Here is a 21,117-nt window from a genome sequence, read left to right on the forward strand (position 1 = left end):
CCACAGCTTCCTCCATCCTCACAGTCGCTGCCCCCACACCCATCCTCAGCAGCATGAGTGGAACAGAGTGAAGGGAAAGTTGTTTTCTTCTAAATATCAAAAATCTTGAACTTGCAAATAGAAATAAATGTTATTTTTGCTGCAAGTACACATTTGAGAAATCTTCCACTGAGTAGACCTGATGATAAACCCACATATTTTGTATGTTTTAACCTGAACATGTATTTATATGATTCTTGGAAATAATTTTTGAGTATCAAATTATATTTTAGCAGCTTATTTCAAGTTGTTATTTACCATATCATAAATACTCCTAAAACGTCATGGATTTTAAAAAAAATCATGTGTTACTCTGTCCTCCACTGAAAGTAATTTCTCTATTTAACCTCATCAGACTCCTTTTAAGCTCTTAAACTCATCTTACTTTTTTACTGATTTGATATATTAAGTCAATTTATTATTTATGGTAAATTTATTTATGTGTTTATTTTCCCTATCACAAGTAGAAAAAGCCTGTAAGTTGCTATGCCAAAAACCTGCCTCTAGATGGCAAACAAACCCCACAATACACAAAAGAGAGCCAGTTCTTAGAAACCCTGGGAAAGGAAGAGGGCTACTGTCCCATTAACAACTTGGAGCCCTTAAGGCAAGAATGAGGTGGAACATCTGGAACATCTGGGAGGAGACACCAGGTGCGGAGTAGTGGGAACCTGCTCTGTGCTCTGAGACTGAAAGCCCAGCCTTGCCTCTCACCCTGCCTGGACTGTGTCCCCATCTGCTGTGAAGTGAATGGTGTCTTCTAAATTCATGCTGAGCCCTAATTGCTGAAAAGTGTAAGACATGGAATGGGGGGATTATGTGCATCTTCCTGACACCAACATGATGCTCAGGAAGGAGGCTTCTTGTCTTCTCTTAGGATTCTTTTACTAACCAAGATTTCCCTCTACTGCACATTTCCCTTTCCTGATTGTCCGTCTCTGTTGACAGAAGATGGCCCAGGGGATTCACTACTGAGTCTCAACCTCTAACCCAAAGCCCTCAGTCTAGTGTTGCTCTTTCCTTCATGCTATTTTTGTTTGTTTTCTTGTGATCATTTTAGCAATAAAATATCACATTTTTATTCCTATTTCAGATGTTATCTTAGTTAATCACAATGGTTGCCTTCTGAATAATAAATGATCTTTCACAATGATGTTAAGAGATCCAAATCCGTGTGCTTTGGAAGTCGCATGAAGCTCTGTCTAGCATGAGTGCCAGTGACTCTCCCAGAGTGTTCCATGCAGCTGGCCCCACAGAGTCCCTCTGTGCTGTCATATCACCACTGCCTTCTGTGCATGAGATATTCTGATAAGAATCCTGGTGGATTCACTTAAGGAAGTGAAGAGATTTATGACATTGAGAAAAGGAGGAAGCCAGGGTGTGTGGAGAGAGAAAGAGAGAAAGAGAAAGAGAGAGAGAGATTGTGATGTATGTACAGGAGTAACACTGAGACCTGGTTATGTAATGGTGTACTACTGAGTATCATCCCCAAATAGTGAGGTTTCACTCCAAGAAGACTATGCATGTATCTCATTTGGGAAAACGGCTTTTGCAGGTGTAAATTAAGAAGCTTGAAACAGGGAGATGGTCTTAGATTAATCAACTGAGACTTAAATGCATACTCAAGTGTCTTAAAAAAAACAAGAGGTAGAGAGACATTTAGCATAGACTGAAGTGGAGAAGGCAATGTGAACACAGAGACAGAGATTGCAGTGATGTGTCCACATCCTAGGAGAGAGAAGTCACCAGAAGCTGGAAGAGCTAAATCAGACTGCTCTCTAGAGCTTCTGAAGGAGCCAGAACTGATGACTCCAAGATCTTAGCCCAGTGAAACTGATTCTGGACTTCTGGTCTCCAGAACTATGAGAGATTCCATTCCTGTTGTTTGAAGCTGCCACGTTTTTGAGAACTTGTTACAGTAGCCGAAGACACTAACACAAATGGGGCTCCGGGAAAATCCAGACTAAAGGTGCTGTGTTGGTTTGCAATCTCTTTGCTTAAGTTTCTGCTTAACTTTTCTCTTTGCTATTTCTTAACAATAGATTGGTGAAAATTTTGTGATTGAAGAAATGTACATGAAACCTGCAGTGTACAGAGAAGCATCTGTTAGTTATAAGATAAATATTGATAATTTTAGTTGAAAATGACATATGACTGTTAATATCTCACACAACATTCTGAGTTACTCAAGAATTCATAAAAGGGGCACTAGATACTCTTCTCATGTGTATGTGTGTCTGTCTATACATGTATGTACACTTCATGGTGCATCAGCTGGCGGAACCATCAGGACACCCCTTCACATCCTCAGTGCCCCATTTCACACGTGAGGAAACTGTTCATGAGAGCACATGGCTAATTTGCATAAAAGTCACTTGGTCAGCAGTTGTTGAAGCTGAACTTGGAATCTACGTCTGTCTGACCTTAACTATGTTCCTTCCACAGAGCCACATTCATTCCATAGAGGAACCCACCACCTATAAAACCAGAAAAGAGACAAAGCCAGAAGTGCAGGGTGGATTTCTTAACACAAGCTCACTGCGACCTCTAGTCCTCATCACGCTGACACTAAGCTTAAACCCAGACCCTTCTACAATTTTGTCTACAAAGCACAATTTGCTCAAAGCCTTTACAAACACCAAGAACCTTTCTTTCAGATGTGGCAGCAGGGTCACATCTTACATGGCCCTGACCACATTTTGTCTCCTCTGCCATTCCCATCTCTCTGACTCAGTCCTCGCTTGCAGCCATAAAAAAGGATGTGTTCATGTCCTTTGTAGGGACATGGATGAAGCTGGAAACCATCATTCTCTGTAAACTATTGCAAGGACAAAAAACCAGTCACTGCATGTTCTCACTCATAGTTGGGAATTGAACAATGAGAACACTTGGACACAGGAAGGGGAACATCACACACCAGGGCCTGTCGTGGGGTGGGGGGAGGGGAGACGGATAGCATTAGGAGGTATACCTAATGTAAATGATGAGTTAATGGGTGCAGCACACCTACATGGCACATGTATACATATGTAACAAACCTGCACGTTGTGCACATGTATCCTAGAACTTAAAGAACAATAATAGTAATAAAAAAATGGGTCTTGTACATCTAATTTGCCCTACGAATGTTAAAACAGCAAACCCGCATCCCCCTCCTCTTCTCATGTGCTGTGAGAGATGACCTCCAGGCTCTCAGATACCAAGATTGTACAAGACCTAACCCAGAGAATTACTCAAGACACTTTCTACATAAGAAGAATTGTGGTGCTAGCTCTCCTCATAGAAAAATGTTTTCTGTCTCATTGAAATTGACAGCAAAACACAACAACATAGAACTATTTGAGAGAACAGAGGACAGTGATACAATAGGGAAGTAAAACACACCCCTTCCCCTTGCATTGGTTTCCTGTTGCTGCTGTAACAAATTACCACAATCTTACTGTTCCACACAACACAAGTGTATTATCTTACATTTCTGGAGGTCAGAAGTCTCAATGAAGTAAATTCAAGGAGTAATAGGGCTCTATTCATTCTAGGCTTCAAGAGAGAGAATCCCATAACGAGCGTTCCATCTTTCCGATGTTCCCACATTCCTGGCAGCATGGCCCCTTCCTCCATCACTCCAGTTTCCCTGTCCATTGTCCCAGGTCCTCTCTGCCCGTTGCCCTCCTCCCTCCCTATTATAAGGGCCCTTGTGATTATGCTGGTCTCACCCAGATAATTCAGGATACTCTCCTGACCTCAAAATTCTCAACCATGTCTGCCAAGATACTTTTTGACATATTCATAAGTAATGATCATAGATTCCAGATATTAGAACAATGATGTCTTTAGGGGGTGTATTATTCATTCCACAAACAAGTCTCATCATCCACACAATGGTCTTCCCCTAAGGTAGAATAAAAATATCACAAGGTCAGATTTATGAGGCAATCGACCTAGAAAAAACCTGAGACTCTAGGACTCTCTGATGTGTGGATGTCAAATTCTGGGGGATTCTGAGTCTCTGCTCTATGTGGACTCTATGTTGTGTAGCCATTTGTGGAACGCTTCTTCGATTTTGTGACCTAGAAAAAAATGAATCTCTGCTCAAATCAAATCTAAGAAAGATTGGCAAAGGGAATTTAAAGATTTCCTAAATTTTTGGAATTTCCCTATGCATTAAAACATGAGAAGTGGCAATAATTCAAACCAACGATGCCCTCCAAGAATGAGGATTTTTCCAATGCATTAGGTTGGGTCCCCTCAGTGAGAAGGATGCCAAAGATTCGCATGCAGGCAGTATATTTACAAAGTGCAGGAAACAAGCAAGTGAGCAAGGGAGGGGAGGAGGGAAAGTGAAAGGTGCCTCAGCAAGGAGCCACCTCTGAGGATGACAAGAGCTCAAACCCACATAGAAACACAGGAAAAATGCCTCTGTGATTCCGCCTGACAGGTGAAGGAGCTGGGGTATGTGTACACCTCCCTCAGTCAGTCATCACTGATTGACAGCTGTCCTAGGGGATGCTAATTCCAGGCCATGAGGTCTGCCTCATTTGCATCCTGAGCTGCTTCCCCAGGTTCAGATAGAGCAGTGAAGGGGAGAAAGAGCCATAGAGAGTCAGCTGAAGTATAATGACTAGAATCCCCAAGGCGTAGTAACAATGACTGCTAAAATTATGCACAAAGAAAAAAGTGCATTTGAATCCAGAGATGTATCTCTCTGAATCTGGATATCTGGATCCTGGCAGCCTGATCTGTAGCCATTGCCCAGAAATCCAGTCCCCTGGAAAAGCAGCAGGAGGTTTGTGCATAGGCTGCAGTACCTCATTCTGGCCACTGGTGGGCGCGCATGAGAACTACTCCCTGGAGTACTTCTCAGTCCACTGACACTGATGTAATTGGCTCCACTTCCCCTGCTGTTGAGCCAGGCTGACAAGCCCTGGGCAAAGACATCTGTGTGAGGTATTGAGGTTCAAATCAGTGCTTAAGATATGTTTGGATGCAAAATACTTTTTCATCTACATGGGCAGTGTCTTGGCAGAAGATGGAGACTCTCTCTAAATGGATGTGAGACAGGGCGGCTGGCATCTGGGTCAGGATGATGCCCTGGTGCACGGCAAGAACATGCATTGGGCAGCAGCTGCTCTCGCTAAGGAGAGAGGTTCACTGACCTGGCTTTTCCCCCTCACCTGCTCTCCAGAAAGCCAGGCTCTAGGGCAGATGCTCCTGAGACTCCAGAAACAGGCTGGTGGGGAGCGCAGCTCAGAGCATTACTCAGGGGATGTGGCCTTTGTCGTCCTACTTTGAAACAGTTAATTATTTGAGCCTGGATTGATAGAGGGCTTCAAGCTGATTTTAATCCAGCCTCCTATGGTCAGCGAGTGAAACAGAGATTTTAGTTGAAATAATGAGACCTGGTATTACTAGTCAGCCCTCCATGCTGGAGAACCATAAGAAATTATACAAAAGGCAGGAAAGGGGATAGAATATGGGGACCATCACGCCAAGAATAAGGTGCAGCCCATTTAGCCCCTGGGTCTTAAAGAGACCCATAGCTCTGGATAATGGCAGATCTATGCGTGACACAGTTATCACCTTTGTGCATCTTCAGAGAATTGGTTTTCCTTTTACTCCTAGGAACAATGTCTTAAGTGTATTAGTAAATTCTATTGAATTTATTAAAGATGCTTCTGATAAATTCTTTTAATATTCATTTCAAAAAAGAAGCAATTTCACACTGACAGAGACATCGTTATTATAGCACTAAATACTTTTACATTCATCAAATTCCTTTGAGATTAACTGAAATTTCTGACAGCCCCACATTCTACAACTTTATTGTAAATTTTCTGCCAAAAATGATGCTTTCCTATACACTCTGAATACAAGTATAAATATTTTGTTTAATCTAGTCTTAGGTTGATTTAAAATTTTGAAAATTCACTCCAAAAATATGTTCTGTAACCGTATGGCCACCAATGAGAAATGTATTCTTTCAAGATAAATCTGTGCCTCCCTGGTCTGACCTGGGACCCTGGGGACACCGCTCCTCTGCTGAGTTACTGAGATGAGCCAGCCCTGCAGCTGTGCTCAGCCTGCCCCATCCCCTGCTGATTTGCATGTTCCCAGAGCACAGCCCCCTGCCCTGAAGACTTTTTATAGGCTGGTCACACCCTGTGCAGGAGTCAGTCCCAGTCAGGACACAGCATGGACATGAGGGTCCCCGCTCAGCTCCTGGGGCTCCTGCTGCTCTGGCTCCCAGGTAAGGAAGGAGAACACTAGGATTCTACTCGGTCAGTGTGCTCAGCACTGACTGGAACTTCAGGGAAGTCCTCTGATAACATGATTAATTGTAAGAATATTTGTTTTTATGTTTCCAACTTCAGGTGCCAGGTGTGACATCCAGATGACCCAGTCTCCATCCTCCCTGTCTGCATCTGTAGGAGACAGCGTCACCATCACGTGCAGAGCCAGTCAGGGTATTAGCAACTGGTTAGCCTGGTATCAGCAGAAACCAGGGAAAGCCCCTAAGCTCCTGATCTATAAGGCATCCAGTCTGCAAAGTGGGATTCCCTCTCGGTTCAGTGGCAGTGGATCTGGGACAACTTACACTCTCACCATCAGCAGCCTGCAGCCTGAAGATTTTGCAACTTATTACTGTCAACAGAGTTACAGTACCCCTCCCACAGTGTTACAAGTCATAACATAAACCCCCAAGGAAGCAGATGTGTGAGGCTGGGCTGCCCCAGTGCTCCTTCTGGTGCCTCCATCTGCTGAGGGAAGTTCTCAAACTCAGTCAGGTTTGGAAAGGCATTGGGAGATTTTCCTAGAGGAGGCCAGGGAGGTCCCTCTGAACCCTTAGCCTCTTTCCCCCTCATCCCCAGCAGAAAAGACTTGACAGTGCCTGTCCTGGCAGAATAAAGAAGAGAGAGAAGTCCAACTGAGGAGTCTGTGTTATGGGATAATTGGAGTTTGTACAGCAAAAGAGAAGCTATTCTCAGTATTTCAAGGAGAAATTATTCAAGTTGAATAAATTAGAGTCTAAACCACAGTCTTTCCGAAGCCTATGGAACGTTATTCATGAAGCAGGTACTAGAGACGGGATTCTCAGGTGCTACTTCAGAAGCCAGGGTGCACCTGTCCCTGGTGGTATGAGCTGAACACCATGTGATGATCCTCAGTCCTGTCTGGGAAGCCCAGGGCTGGGGGTGCTGATGCTCTCAGCTGCCTGCAGCACATCTCCAGGTAATTCTCCAGTCCACTCCTAACTGCATGTGTTTTACTTCAGGTGTCAGTGTACATGAATCCACCACTCTGACTTCCCAATCTCATGACGGTAATTAGTTGTAACTTATTGCAACCTCATGGAGCAACTCTAAAGAAACCATAGAGAGAAAAAGAGTTTTGGAAAATGTGCTCCCAAAAGTCATAGTAATGATGGGGAATTGACAGCTGACAGGGAAGTAAGGTGACTCTTTCCACAAGGCTCAACATTTTGCCAGTTACGAATTGTCACAAAATACATTTGAATGTGCTTTCAAGTATTACCAGTTTGGGATCATAGCTGGAAAACTTTATTAAGTCACAGATAAAATGGGAAAATCAGGAAATTGTATGAAATATACAATAACGCTGTGTGTGATGGCTCAGGTCTGTAATCCTGTGATAGTTAATACTGATTGTCAACTTGATTACATTGAAGGATGTAAGCATTGCTCCTGGGTGTGTCTGGGAGGGTGTTGCCAAAGGAGATTAATATTTGAGTCAGTAGTCTGGGGAAGGCAGACCCCCTACTTAATGTATGGGCACCATCTAATCAGCTGCCAGTGAATATAAAGCAGGCAGAAAAAGGTGAAAATGTGAGTCTGGCCCAGCCTCCCAGCCTACATCTCTCCCCCGTGCTGGATGCTTCCTGCCCTCCAACATTGGACTCCAAGTTCTTCAGTTTTGAGGCTGGAGCTGGCTCTCCTTCCTCCTCACTCCTCATGCCTGCAGACAGCCGACTGTGGGAACTTGTGATCCTGTAAGTTAATATGTAATGAACTATATATGTATATATATGTATACACACACACACACACACACACATAACTAATATATGAACTTATTAGTTCTGTCCCTCTAGAGAAGCCTCACTAATACAGATTTTGGTACCAGGAATGGTTCTACAGGAACAGAATATTAAGGTTGGAGTTCTTTTGTTGGTTTTGGGGTTTCTGGATTTGGCTGCTAAATATGATTAGACCCCAAAATGCTAAGGACTCTCCTGTTAATAGTGTGGAGAATATTGACAGTTCTTGGCATGAAAGGTTTAAGAGCTATGCAAAACAAATTCATTTGACACTAATGAATCATCACTCATGAGAGGCAAGGAGTTTAGTGTCTCTGTACCTAATACCCTTGACAAACACCTTGCAAAATAGATTTGTGAGGGAAGCACCTGCATCTTTGAAGAGCCCTGTAAAGGCTCTTCTCTGTATGTCAGATCTAATGGTGAGAACTGCAGTCACTCAATTAGAAAATTTAAATACAGTTTGGAATAATTGGATCCTGAAGTGTCAGGGGCGAAGTGGTGACACTCAAGCCTCAAAGGCACGGTGGGCGTAGCTACTGTAATGGACAGAAAAGACAAAGCAGCAATCTGAAGAGTCTGACTCATGGGGAGCTCTGGCATTGGCTAACTAATCACAGTGTTCCTAGAAGTGAAACTGACAGGAAGCCTAATGCATTCCTACTTAATTTATGTAAGGAGGAAACTTAAGGTCAAACAGATAAAAGACTAATTGGAATTATAAAAACAGAGATTCATGGGCCCTCAATCAATTTCCAGCCTTGAGCCAGTTTACAGACCCAGAACCCCTTGAATGAAGGGGAGGCCGGGTCCCCTTGAGGTGTCCCTGGCAGATAGGAATGCTACTTTGAGGTTTTGGCAGGCCTCCATAGGTGAATCTTGGTGGAGGCTTCTAGTATTTTGCAGCATCTTCTGCAGTTAACTTCTGCAGTTAACTACTCTCCTTTTGACAGACAGCTCTTATCCTATACTGGGCTTTTGTGGAAACTGAACATTTGACTGTGGGTCAACAAGTCACCATGTGACCTGAACTGCCTATTGTGAACTGGGTGCTTTCTGACTCATCTAGCCATAAAGCGGGTTATGCACAGCAGCATTCCATCATCAAATGGAAATGGTGTATAAGTGATTGGGCTCAAGCAGGTCCCGGAGGCACAAGTAAGTTACACGAGGAAGTGGCTCAAATGCCCATGGTCTCTACTTCTGCCACCCTGCCTTCTCCCCCATGGCCTGTACCAATGGCCTCATGGGGACTTCCCTTTGAGCAGTTGACAGAGGAAGGGAGGACTAGGGCCTGGTTCACAGTTGGTTCTGCACTATAGGCAGGTACCGCCCGAAAGTGGACAGCTGAGGCACTACAGCCCCTTTCTAGGACATCCCTGAAGGACAGTGGTGAAGGACAATCTTCCCAGTGGGCAGAACATTGAGCAGTGCACCTGATTGTGCACTTTGCATGGAAGAAGAAATTTCCAGATGTGTGATTATATACTGATCCATGGGCTGTAGCCAATGGTTTGGCTGGATGGTCAGGGACTTGGAAGAAGCATGATTGGAAAATTGGTGACAAAGAAACCTGGGGAAAGAGTATGTAGATGGACCTCTCTGAGTGGTCAAAAACTGAAGATATTTGTACCCTATGTGAGTGTTCACCAACAAGTGACTTCAGCAGAGGAGGATTTTGATAATCAAGTGGATAAGTTGACCTGTTCTGTGGATACCACTCAGCCTCTTTCCCCAGACACCCCTGTCATTGTCCAGTGAGTCCATGAACATAGTGGCCATGGTGGCAGGGATGGAGGCTGTGCATGGATTCAGCAACGTGGACTTCCACTCACAAAGGCTGAACTGTCTGTGGCCACTGCTGAGTGCCCAATTTGCCCGCAGCAGCAGAGACTAACAGTGAACCCTTTGTATGGCATCATTCCCTGGGGTGATCGACCAGCTACCTGGTGGCAGGTTGATTATATTGGACCTCTTCCACCATGGAAAGGAGAGGGGTTTGTCCTCACTGGAACAGGCATTTACTCCTGATATGGGTTTCCCTACCTGCACGCAATGCTTCTGCCAAGACTATCATTTATGGACTCAAGGAATGCCTTATCCACTATCACGGTATTCCACACAGCATTACCTCTGACCAAGCACTCACTTTACAGGTAAAGAAGTGAGGCAGTGGGCTCATGCTCATGGAATTCACTGGTCTTACCATATTCCCCATCTTCCTGAAGTGGCTGGATTGATAGAACAGTGGGACGGCCTTTTGAGGTCGCAATTACAACGTCAACTAGGTTACAATACTTTGCCGGGCCGGGGCACCATACTCCAGAAGACCATGTGTGCTCTGAATCAGCGCCCAATGTATGGTATTGTTTCTCCCATAGCCAGGATTCACAGATCCAGGATTCAAGGGGCGGATGTGAAAGTGGAACCACTTACTATGATGCACTAGCAAAATATTTGCTTTCTGTTCCCACGACATTAGGTTCTGCTTTACTAGTTATCTTAGTTCCAGAGGGAAGAACGCTGCCACCAGGAGACACAATAATGATTCCATTAAACTGGAAGTTAAGATGGCCACTTGGACGCTTTGGGCTCCTCCTACCTTTAAGTCAACAGGCTAAGAATGGAGTTACAGTGTTGGCTCGGTGATTGGCCCAGACTATCAAGATGAAATCAGTCCACTACTCCACAACGGAATTGAGGAAGAGTATGCATGGAATATAGGAGATCCATTAGGGCATCTCTTGGTATTATCATGCATTCTGATTAAGGTCAATGGGAAATTATAACCAATCCAGGTAGGACTACAAATGGTCCAGATCCTTTCCGGGTCATGACCTGCTGAGGTGCTTGCTAAAGGCAAGGGGAGTACAGAATGAATAGTGGAAGAAAGTAGTTATCAATACCAGCTACGACCACCTGACCAGCTGCAGAAATGAGGACTGGAACTATCATGAGTATTTCCTTCTTCTTTTGTTAAAAACACGTTTGTGCATGTGTGCACTTGTACTAAGAAAATATCTTCATTTCATTTCCTTTTTTCTTTATCAGGTGACGTAGATTTACTGACCTCATATCAGCATTTAAGTAATGTTCACTTTATGTAATAGTATTTGGGTTGGGGATTGGTGCATTTCCAGTTGTAGGAAGGATAGTTTATTATGTTAGGGGTAATTATGACCTTACTATTGTCTGTATTTTAAGATTATGTATGATCTCAGGAGATGCGTGTGAGTTCAAGTTCACAAGGGGTGGGCTTGTGATGGTTAATAACGAGTGTCAACTTGATTGGATTGAAGGATGTAAAGTATTCATCCTGGGTGTGTCTGTGATGGTGTTGACAAAAAAAGATTAACATTTGAGTCAGTGGGCTGGGAAAGGCAGACCCACCCTTAATCTGTGTGGGCACAATCAAATCAGCTGCCAACCCAGCTAGACTATATGCAGGAAGAAAAATGTGAAAAGAGATGGGCCTAGCCTCCCAGCCTATATCTTTCTCCCGTGCTGGATGCTTCCTGCCCTGGAACATGGGCTCCAAGTTCTTCAGTTTTGGAACTCTGGCTGGCTCTCCTTGCTCCTCAGCCAGCAGACGGCCTATTGTGAGACTTGGTGATTGTGTGAGTTAATACTTAATAAACTTCCTGTATTAGCCAGTGACATCTAGAGGGACAGAACTAACAGGATATATACATATATATATATATATAAATACACACATACATATATATGCACACACACATGCGTGTGCGCAAACACACACATATATATTTATTTATAAAGGGGAGTTTATTAACTTACAGGATCATAAGTTACACAATGGGCTGTCTGCAAACTAATGAGAAAGGAGAGCCAGTCCGAGTTCCAAACTGAAGAACATGGAGTACAACGTTTGAGGGCAGGAAGCATCCAGCATGGGAGAAAGATGTAGGCTGGGAGGCTAGGCCAGTCTCACTTTTCACATTTTTCTGCCTGCTTTATATTTGCTGGCAGCAGATTAGATTGTGCCCACCAGATTAAGGGTGGGTCTGCCTTCCCCAGCCCACTGACTCAAATGTTAATCTCTTTTGGCAACACTCTCACAGACACATCCTGGATCAATACTTCATATCCCTGAATCCTATCAAGTTGACACTATTATTAACCATCTCACTCCCCTTCGTATATATATATGTATATAGTCCTTTAATTCCGTCACTCTAGAGAACCCTGACTAATACATCTACACTTCTCATGACCTATTTCTTTTATTTTAGGTCATTTGTTTCCCCTGGGTTGCCTACACTCTCTTCTTCCCACTCCCCTATGAAGGACATAAAAGCCTCTGGACCTCACTAGGTCATGGCATGTCCCTGCTTGCACTGTCCGTGACACTTTCCTCTTTTACTCTTTAGCAATGAGGGAATGTCATCCTTACCCAGTTGCCAGCCACCTGTCTCACATCCAGGACAGAGAGTCTCCATCTCCCCTCCAGCAAATACCCATGTATGTGGGCATGGTGGCACGCCCCTGTGATCCCAGCTACTCCATAGGCTGAGGGGGGAGAATTGCTTGTGCTTGAGAATTCAAGGTTGCAATGAGCCATGATCACACCACTGCACTTCATGCTGGGTAACTAAGTGAGACCCTGTGATTTTTCCCCTACATTTTACAGAATTTTTTTTTTTTTTTTGCCTCTTTCTTCTATTAATTTATGTTTTGTCCATTCATTTTCTGCAAACCTTTAGAGGGCAAATAGGAAGTTTCCCTTTTTAACGCGGTGGCTCATGCCTGTAATCCCAGCACTTTGGGAGGCCAAGGTGAGCAGATCACCTGAGGTTGGGAGTTCGAGACTAGCCTGACCAACATAGAGAAACCCCGTCTCCACTAAAAAACATACAAAATTAGCAGGGCATGGTGGTGTGTGCCTGTGCTCCCAGCTACTCGGGAGGCTGAGGCAAGAGAATTGCTTGAACCCGGGAGGCGGAGGTTGCAGTGAGCCGAGATTGCGCCACTGCACTCCAGCCTGGGTGACAAGAGCGAAACTCCGTCTCAAAAAAACAAAACGAAACAAAAACAAACAAACGAAAAAACACCTACTGCCTCACTGAATTAAAGGCGTGTTCAGCAGTTTCTTTGTTATTTCAAAGAGTGACATCTGCTTCAGCAGGGTCAGTTTTTTTTTTTTTTTTTTTGAGACGGAGTCTTGCTCTGTCGCCCAGGCTGGAGTGCAGTGGCGCAATCTCGGCTCACTGCAAGCTCTGCCTCCCGGGTTCACGCCATTCTCCTGCCTCAGTCTCCGGAGTAGCTGGGACTACAGGTGCTCGCCACCAGGCCCGGCTAATTTTTTGTATTTTTAGTAGAGACGGGGTTTCACCGTGTTAGCCAGGATGGTCTCGATTTCCTGACCTCGTGATCCGCCCGCCTTAGCCTCCCAAAGTGCTGGGATTACAGGCGTGAGCCACCGCTCCTGGCCAGTTTAACTTTTAAAGAAACTGACAAAGTGGCTGTATTTCCAGCAGCAGTGTATGAGCATTCCAGTTCCTTTGTGTTCTCACCAATGTTTAGTATGGCCAGTCTTTTAAATTTTAGCTATTCTAATAGGCATGTAGCAGTATCTCATTGTGGTTTTGATTTGCATTTCCCTAATGATGAACGATGTTGAACATCTTTCAATGTGCTTATGTATCATCCATCTGTATTCTATGGTGAAATATCTGTTCAGATCTCTACATTTGTGTTAGACTATTTGTTTTCTTATTATTGAGTCCTTTGTATATTTATTTGTATATTTATTATTGAGTTCTTTGTATATTTTGGATAACAAATATATCTTCACCAGATATAGCTTTTGTAAATTTTTACTCCCAGTCTGGGATTTGTCTTTTTATTCTCTCGATAGTGTTTTTCTTTTTTTTTTTTTTTTTTGACAGAGTCTGTCTCTGTCACCCAGGCTGGAGTGCAGTGCCGCGATCTCGGCTCACTGCAAGCTCCGCCTCCCGGGTTCACGCCATTCTCCTACCTCAGCCTCTCCGAGTAGCTGGGACTACAGGCGCCCGCCACCACGCCCGGCTAATTTTTTGTATTTTTGGTAGAGACGGGGTTTCACCGTGGTCTAGATCGCCTGACCTCGTGATCTGCCTGCCTCGGCCTCCCAAAGTGCTGGGATTACAAGCGTGAGCCACCGCGCCTGGCCTCTGGATAGTGTTTTTCACGGGTCAGATTAATTTTTATATAAATCATTTATTTTATTTTTATTACGTAAAATTTTATAATTTTTAAATTTATGTTTAATTTCCTTTTTAAAAGGTAAATAAAATTTTAAGTGTAATGATGCAAAATTTTGTTTAAAAGTAAATGTATGTAACAGTGTTGATATAAACTAAAAAACTGAATAAGTAAGAAGGTAGTTGGTTATCACAGTAGAAGTGAAAAGCTTCCCCTTTCACCCTCTGAAGATTACCCGAAATGAATTGACCATACACAGATTAATAAGAGAAAGGGTATACAAACTTACTTAACCTGCAAAAACATGAGAGCTATACACAAAGTATAGGACTTGAAGATGGCTCAGATCTTAAACACACTCCTCATAGGCAATAGATATATAAACCCAGGATGCAGACATTATTTTGTAAATAATTTCCTTTGGAAGCCAGATGGGACAGACAAATTATGGGAAGGTGAGAGATGGAACTGCACAGGAAAAAAATTTGTCTTTATCACTTTAATCTTATCATTACTAGAGAATATTTATGAATATTTTAGAATAATATATTTTTAAGCCCAAACCTCACCAAATGTTTTTTCTAAAACAAATACTTTTTGTTGTTGTTTGTTTGTTTTTGATACTGTGTCTCACTCTGTCACCCAGCTGTGGAGTGCAGTGGTGCAACCATGGCTCACTGCAGCCTTGGCCTCCTGGGCTCAAGCGATTCTCCTACCTCAGCCTTCCAAGTAGCTGGGCTTCAGGCATGCGCCATCATGCCTTGGTAATTAAAGAAAAAAATAATTTTTTTTGAGACCAAGTCTCATTATGTCACCCTGGCTAGTCTTGAACTCCTGGACTCAACTGATCCTCATGCCTTGGCTTCCCAAATTATTGGGATTATAGGTGTGAGCCACAGTGCCTGACCACATATTTCTATACTTCACTGAAGAAAGGAAGGTGCTAGGAAAATTGGTTAAGAATTATTTTTTAAAAAGCTATTAGTAGTGTTTTATTTTATTTTATTTTTTAATGATTGATTGATTTTTGAGATTGAGATCTCACTATGTTGCCCAGGCTGGTTTCACATTCCCAAGTTCAAGCAATACCCCTGCCTCAGTCTCCCAAGTAGCTGGGATGACAGGTGTGTGTCACCATAGCCAGCTCCATTAGTAGTGTTTTTAACAATTGTGGGCCACTAAGAATATTTTTTTAATTAAAGGTTATTTTTTAAAAAGCACATTTGTAGAAAATTACTAGCATAATCTACCTAAAATAAATATACATATTGAAAAAAAGTTTGCTCTGAACAAAAAGAAATACATTCACCACACACACACACACACACACACACACACACAATGGAAGATTTTGAGACCAGGCAATAATTTCCACTCAATACAAAAACAATGCAATCCCAGAGCTGAATATTTAGGTGAAAAATATATCAGGAATGGGAGGCATTCAGGTTTAAATTTCATGTTCTGGTAGAGTTAGGACGTGAGTTTTCATTTAAAATATTCTTTATTTTTTTTTCTACTATTGTGGTTTCTGTATTGTTACTATACAATTTGTAAACTAAATAGTAAAGGAGAGAAAAGTGATTTTCAAAGGAGCTGGCTTGGGAACAGGTACTATTCTGGGAAGATGAAAAGTTTCATTTAATGACTGGTACCTGTGCTACTCAGGTTATTTTGACTGTTAACCTTTTAGCAAGAGGTTTTTCTTTTAAAAGACATCCTTTAATATTTGGGGAGCTAGTGCAATAGTACACATTGGGGCCCACATACCACATGCCAAATATTTAAAAGGCATATTTCTAGCTAACCACTGTACATACATATATTTTTTCTCTCTTATTTTCTTATTTTAGTTTTTTTCCTTGTCAACAATTTAATTTTATATCCACACATATCTTCTATCATCCCACTTTGACAAATAATATTGTACCTTCAAAATGATGTGGAAGGCTAGATTGGAATTTAGAACCATAGAACCTTGTAATTGTACAGGCAAGGTTCTTCCTGGGAAAAAATAAAACAGGAAGAAAAGGCTGGGCAGCCTCTGGTTCAGGCAGGAAATTCGGGAGTCCCTTATAGCAGCATCTCTAGTACTTGGGAACCGAACAGACTTCTCGGCCTATGAGGCTGGACTGGGCCCTTCTGGAGAACACGACAGAGAAGTTACCTACTGCCTTTGCCCCCAGGGCCCAGGCAACACTTTTACCCTCCATTGCTTGTTTCCGAAGTTAAGGGGAGGAGTCAATGTTTTGTCTAGTGACCTCGACAGAAAAAGTGTACTCCTGCAACCACTCCTTTGTTACTTTCCTTCTTCCTGAATTGCCAGGACCCACTCCTCCTGCATTTGACTGGCTCTGCGCACTGATGTGATAGTCAGGAGATTTTTGGGAATTGTGGCTTCTAAAAATGTACACCCGACTCTACCCACAGCTGGCCCTGTGAACCTACACACCTGCTCCACTGTGTCTCCTTCTCATAGAGACACTCTTCCTGCTGAGTCTCTGCCCTCTGCTCCTAGATCCAAATGGCATCTCCTACCCTTCCCTGTATGGCTTAACCTAGGGAAACTCTTTCCCAGAGGAGTCAAGTAAGGAGACGGTGGCTGAGCTTCTTACAGATTTAAAGGAGACATCCTGGAATTTAGGAGTCCGTCCTTCCTTTCTGTCTCCCTGGCAGCTGCTGCTGCTGCTCGAAGTTTAGCTTTGTCTCTTATCCAGCTCAGAATGTTGCTGGTCCTGATGGCATCTGCTTAGCTGTATTAGTACGTTCTTGCATTGCTATAAGGAAATACATGATAAATACCTTTAGTTGGCTCAGGGTTCCATAGGCTATACAGGAAGCATGGTGGTTTCTGCTTCCGGAGAGGCCTCAGGAAACTTTTACTCAAGGTGCAGGGCAAAAAAAAAAAAAAAAAAAGCTACCAGCACAGCACTGTGAGGCTCTGATCCCTGAGCTAACTTCATATTATTACCGCTACAGCAAGCGTCGGTGAGAATATAGATATATTTCTTTTTTTTTCTTTTGAGATGGAGTCTTGTTCTGTCCCCCAGGCTGCAGTGCAGTGGCACGATCTCGGCTCACTGCAAGCTCCGCCTCCCGGGTTCACGCCATTCTCCCGCCTCAGCCTCCCGAGTAGCTGGGACTACAGGCGCCCGCCACCGTGCCCGGCTAATTTTTTGTATTTTTTTAGTAGAGACGGGGTTTCACCGTGTTAGCCAGGATGGTCTCGATCTCCTGACCTCGTGATCCGCCCCCCTCGGCCTCCCAAAGTGCTGGGATTACAGGCTTGAGCCACCGCGCCCGGCCGATATATTTCTTATGTGAGTACACAATTTACAGAAGAGGAACTACCCTCCCAAACCAAAACAAAATGTCATAATTTTAATTTACCAGCAAACCTAGGTTGGTTCTGTGAAATGATCTCATTTGCTGAGTTTTAAAATTGACTAAATTTCCCAATTTCCAAATGAAAATATTTAGTTATCTTGTCTTGCTATGTGTTTTTGGTTAATATGATGATTAATTGTTGGTCTATTACTTAATATATTCCATGATTGTTGATATGGATTATAAGGACTCATAAAGTAGTTTTCAGATGTCTTTAATTTCTTTACTTAGTGTAGATCCTATAAATGGATTAGGAGTATTCTACTAACTCCCATGTATTCAGAAATCGAATTGGAGTGGTGAATTCTGTTTGAGGTAACAAGGGATATCAAAGGAAAAAAAATAATTTTGTGACTATGTCTTCTATACGTAAATTTTTCAGGCATCTTTACCAATGGCTTATACTAAAGACATTTTCTGGATCATGGGTGATAGACAGAAGACATGCGGATAAGTGGCATTGTGTACACTACTGCATTTAATCATCTGGTTTATTTTGAAACTTTTATTTCTCTTAAGGTTGTTTTATTAACCAGTACATCACCAGGTTAACAGTCTCTGGAACACTAAACTTACCAGAAAATACTTGTTGATTGATTTAACAAGAAAACAACATTAGAAAACAGTGGTGGCTTGTTTTTGTCTGTTGCAGTATCTTGGAGAGTAAGCCTAACTCTTTAATTTTGGCCAAAGATATAAAGAAAGATATAAAGCAATCTTTGGCCAAAGATATAAAGATATAAAGAAATACCTGAGAAACACCTTTAATTGGCTCATGGTTCCATAGGCTATACGGGAAGCATGGTGTTTCTGCTTCTGGGGAGGCCTCCAACACTTAGTGGCAGGGTAGTTTTGAAGAAGTCATGATAAGATGGTTGTTACAATTAAATGAAATAATCAAAGTGGAAGAGCTTAGTTAGCTGTCTTCCTTAAATGAATACTGGCAAGTAAGAGTGTGATTGATTTTCCTATCAGTCAGGACTCACCCCTTGAAGCTATAGGAGGGTAAACCTCTGAAGACCACACAATTTAGGGAATACTAACACCTCAAAAAACTTTGTAAACTTCCTTCCTTCCTTCTTTTCTTCCTTCCTTCCTTCTTTTCTTCCTTCCTTCCTTCTTCTCTCTCTCTCTCTCTCTTTCTTTCTTTCTTTGTTCATTTTTGAGACAGAGTCTTGCTCATTTTTGAGACAGAGTCTTGCTCTGTCACTCAGGCTAGAGTGCAGTGGCTGGATTATGGCTCACTGCCACCTTGACCTCCTGGGCTCAAGCAATCCTCTCACCTCAGCCTCCCTAGTAGCTGGGACTATAGGTGTGCTCAGCCAAATTTTTCTTTTTTTTTTTTTTTTTTGTAGAGACAGGGTCTCATCATGTTGCCCAGGCTGGTCTTGAACTCCTTGGATCAAGCAATCCTGCTGCCTCAGCCTCCCAAAGTGCTGGATTACAAGCATGATCCACTGTGCCCAGCCTTAAGTTTTTTTTCATACAAGAGGAAAGAATTTGGGAAAGTAGGTGTGTGTGTGTGTTGGTTAGGGAGCCAACACATTTTTCTGCAAAGCTTGAATTCTGTGCCTCAGTTTTTCACTTTGTTATGTGCAAAATAAAATCCTATCCTGCTATAGATTTAAACCTGTGAGCTGATCCTACTCAAAACCTGATTCAAACTTTGCGTAGATCTTTGTCTCTCTAAGGCATAAGAATAAATTCTTCTGGTTTCCTTCCCTCAGAAAAACGGACTTGGACTTCCCACAAGCCTTCCAGAAAGAACTCACCTGCCTCATCTGCCTGAATTACCTCATAGACCCCATCACTATAGGCTGCGGGCACAGTTTCTGTAGACCCTGCCTCTGCCTTTGCTGGGAAGAAGCCCACACTCCTGCCCTGCATGCAGGGAGCTGTCACAGCAGGAAGATTTCAACCAATGTTCTTCTGAAGAATCTAGTGTCCATTACCAGAAAAACCAGTCTCTGGCAGCTCCCGAGCTCTAATGAACAAATGTGTGGGATCCACAGGGAGACAAAGATGTTCTGTGATGTGGGCAAGAGCCGGCTCTGTTTTCTGTGTTCTAACTCTCAGGAACACTGGGGCACAGAAACACTGGCCCACTGAAGGGGCAGCTAAGGAACACTGTAAGTGATGACTCTGAGAGCACTTTGAAAGCTGGAGGGCAGCACAGGTAAAGAGATTAGGAGGAAGATGAAGAGCATGAGGATTAATCTATTCTTTACTGAGTGTCATGTACTGCCTAGGTATCAGTGATATAACTGTTGTCCTGCTATCAAATCTACTGATAAGTGGCTCATTTAACTTATATGCACTCATCACAATGCAAGAAATCCTCTGACTGCTCCTACCATCATGGCCCCTAGCCATGATATGGCTTGTCTCCACAGTAGCAGAAACTGATCGAGTCCCTATATTAGGGATAAGTGGCATATATATATATATAAATAAATATATAAAAATATATATGTAAATATATATACTTTTATATTTTTTTATATAATCTATAATTTTTATATGATATATAAAATACATCATATAAAATATAAAATACATCATATAAAATATAAATATATATACTTATACAATATATATTATATATTTATGTATATTTATATATAATATATATTTTGTATAAAATATAAATATACAAATATTTTAATATATGTTTATATATTATATATATAAATTGTATATTAATTTTGTACCCTCTGTAGAGATAATTATTTTTGTTTCTATGTCCATCCATAATAAAATACTATGTCTGCCCATAATAAAAATACTAGTGGAAAATAGGAATTATAATCATATAAGAGATAAAAGAAAATCTGTTAGTATCAATATATTAATACATATATATGGTGTTTGTTTTTACAGGGTTTAGTAAAAGGCATTCTAGTTTTCTAAACTATTTCCACGTTACAGTATATTTACTTTTCTCTCTTTCATGATTGGAAAGAGTGCAACAATATACATCCTTATACAATCATCCTTGATTACATCTAAGGGAGTTTCTGCAGTAGTAAAATTACAGGGTTAATATATTCATATAGGTATTACAGGGTAATGAAACAACATTCCGAATTCTTTCATCATTGAAGCCCAATTTGATCCTAATCCAGGTAGCCACTCTAATTAATGCAATTAACTCAGATACATAAATATATACATATATATGTATATGTCTGCATGTGTGGATGCACTTAAATGGTTTTAAATACCATCGACTTTTCCTCTCAAACAGTATTTTTGTTGAGAATGAGGTATATTCACTAGTTCATCAAAAATATTTTTTTTTTTTTTGAGACGGAGTCTCGCTCTGTCGCCCAGGCTGGTGTGCAGTGGCACAATCTCGGCTCACTGCAAGCTCCGCCTCCCGGGTTCACGCCATTCTCCTGCCTCAGCCCTCTCTTAGTAGCTGGGACTACAGG

The 21,117-nt window shown here is 42.2% G+C and overlaps 1 gene segment (V, D, J or C); it reads left to right on the top strand.

The window, feature by feature from the left end:
• The first annotated feature begins 6,208 nt into the window (after positions 1-6,208).
• LOC100605847 lies at positions 6,209-7,062 on the top strand. The segment is given in 2 exon segments: positions 6,209-6,283; positions 6,408-7,062. Coding segments are annotated over 2 exon segments (378 nt in total).
• Positions 7,063-21,117: the final 14,055 nt, after the last annotated feature.

This window comes from Nomascus leucogenys, unplaced genomic scaffold (assembly GCF_006542625.1).
Source record: "Nomascus leucogenys isolate Asia unplaced genomic scaffold, Asia_NLE_v1 Super-Scaffold_637, whole genome shotgun sequence".
Classification (NCBI taxonomy): domain Eukaryota; kingdom Metazoa; phylum Chordata; class Mammalia; order Primates; family Hylobatidae; genus Nomascus; species Nomascus leucogenys.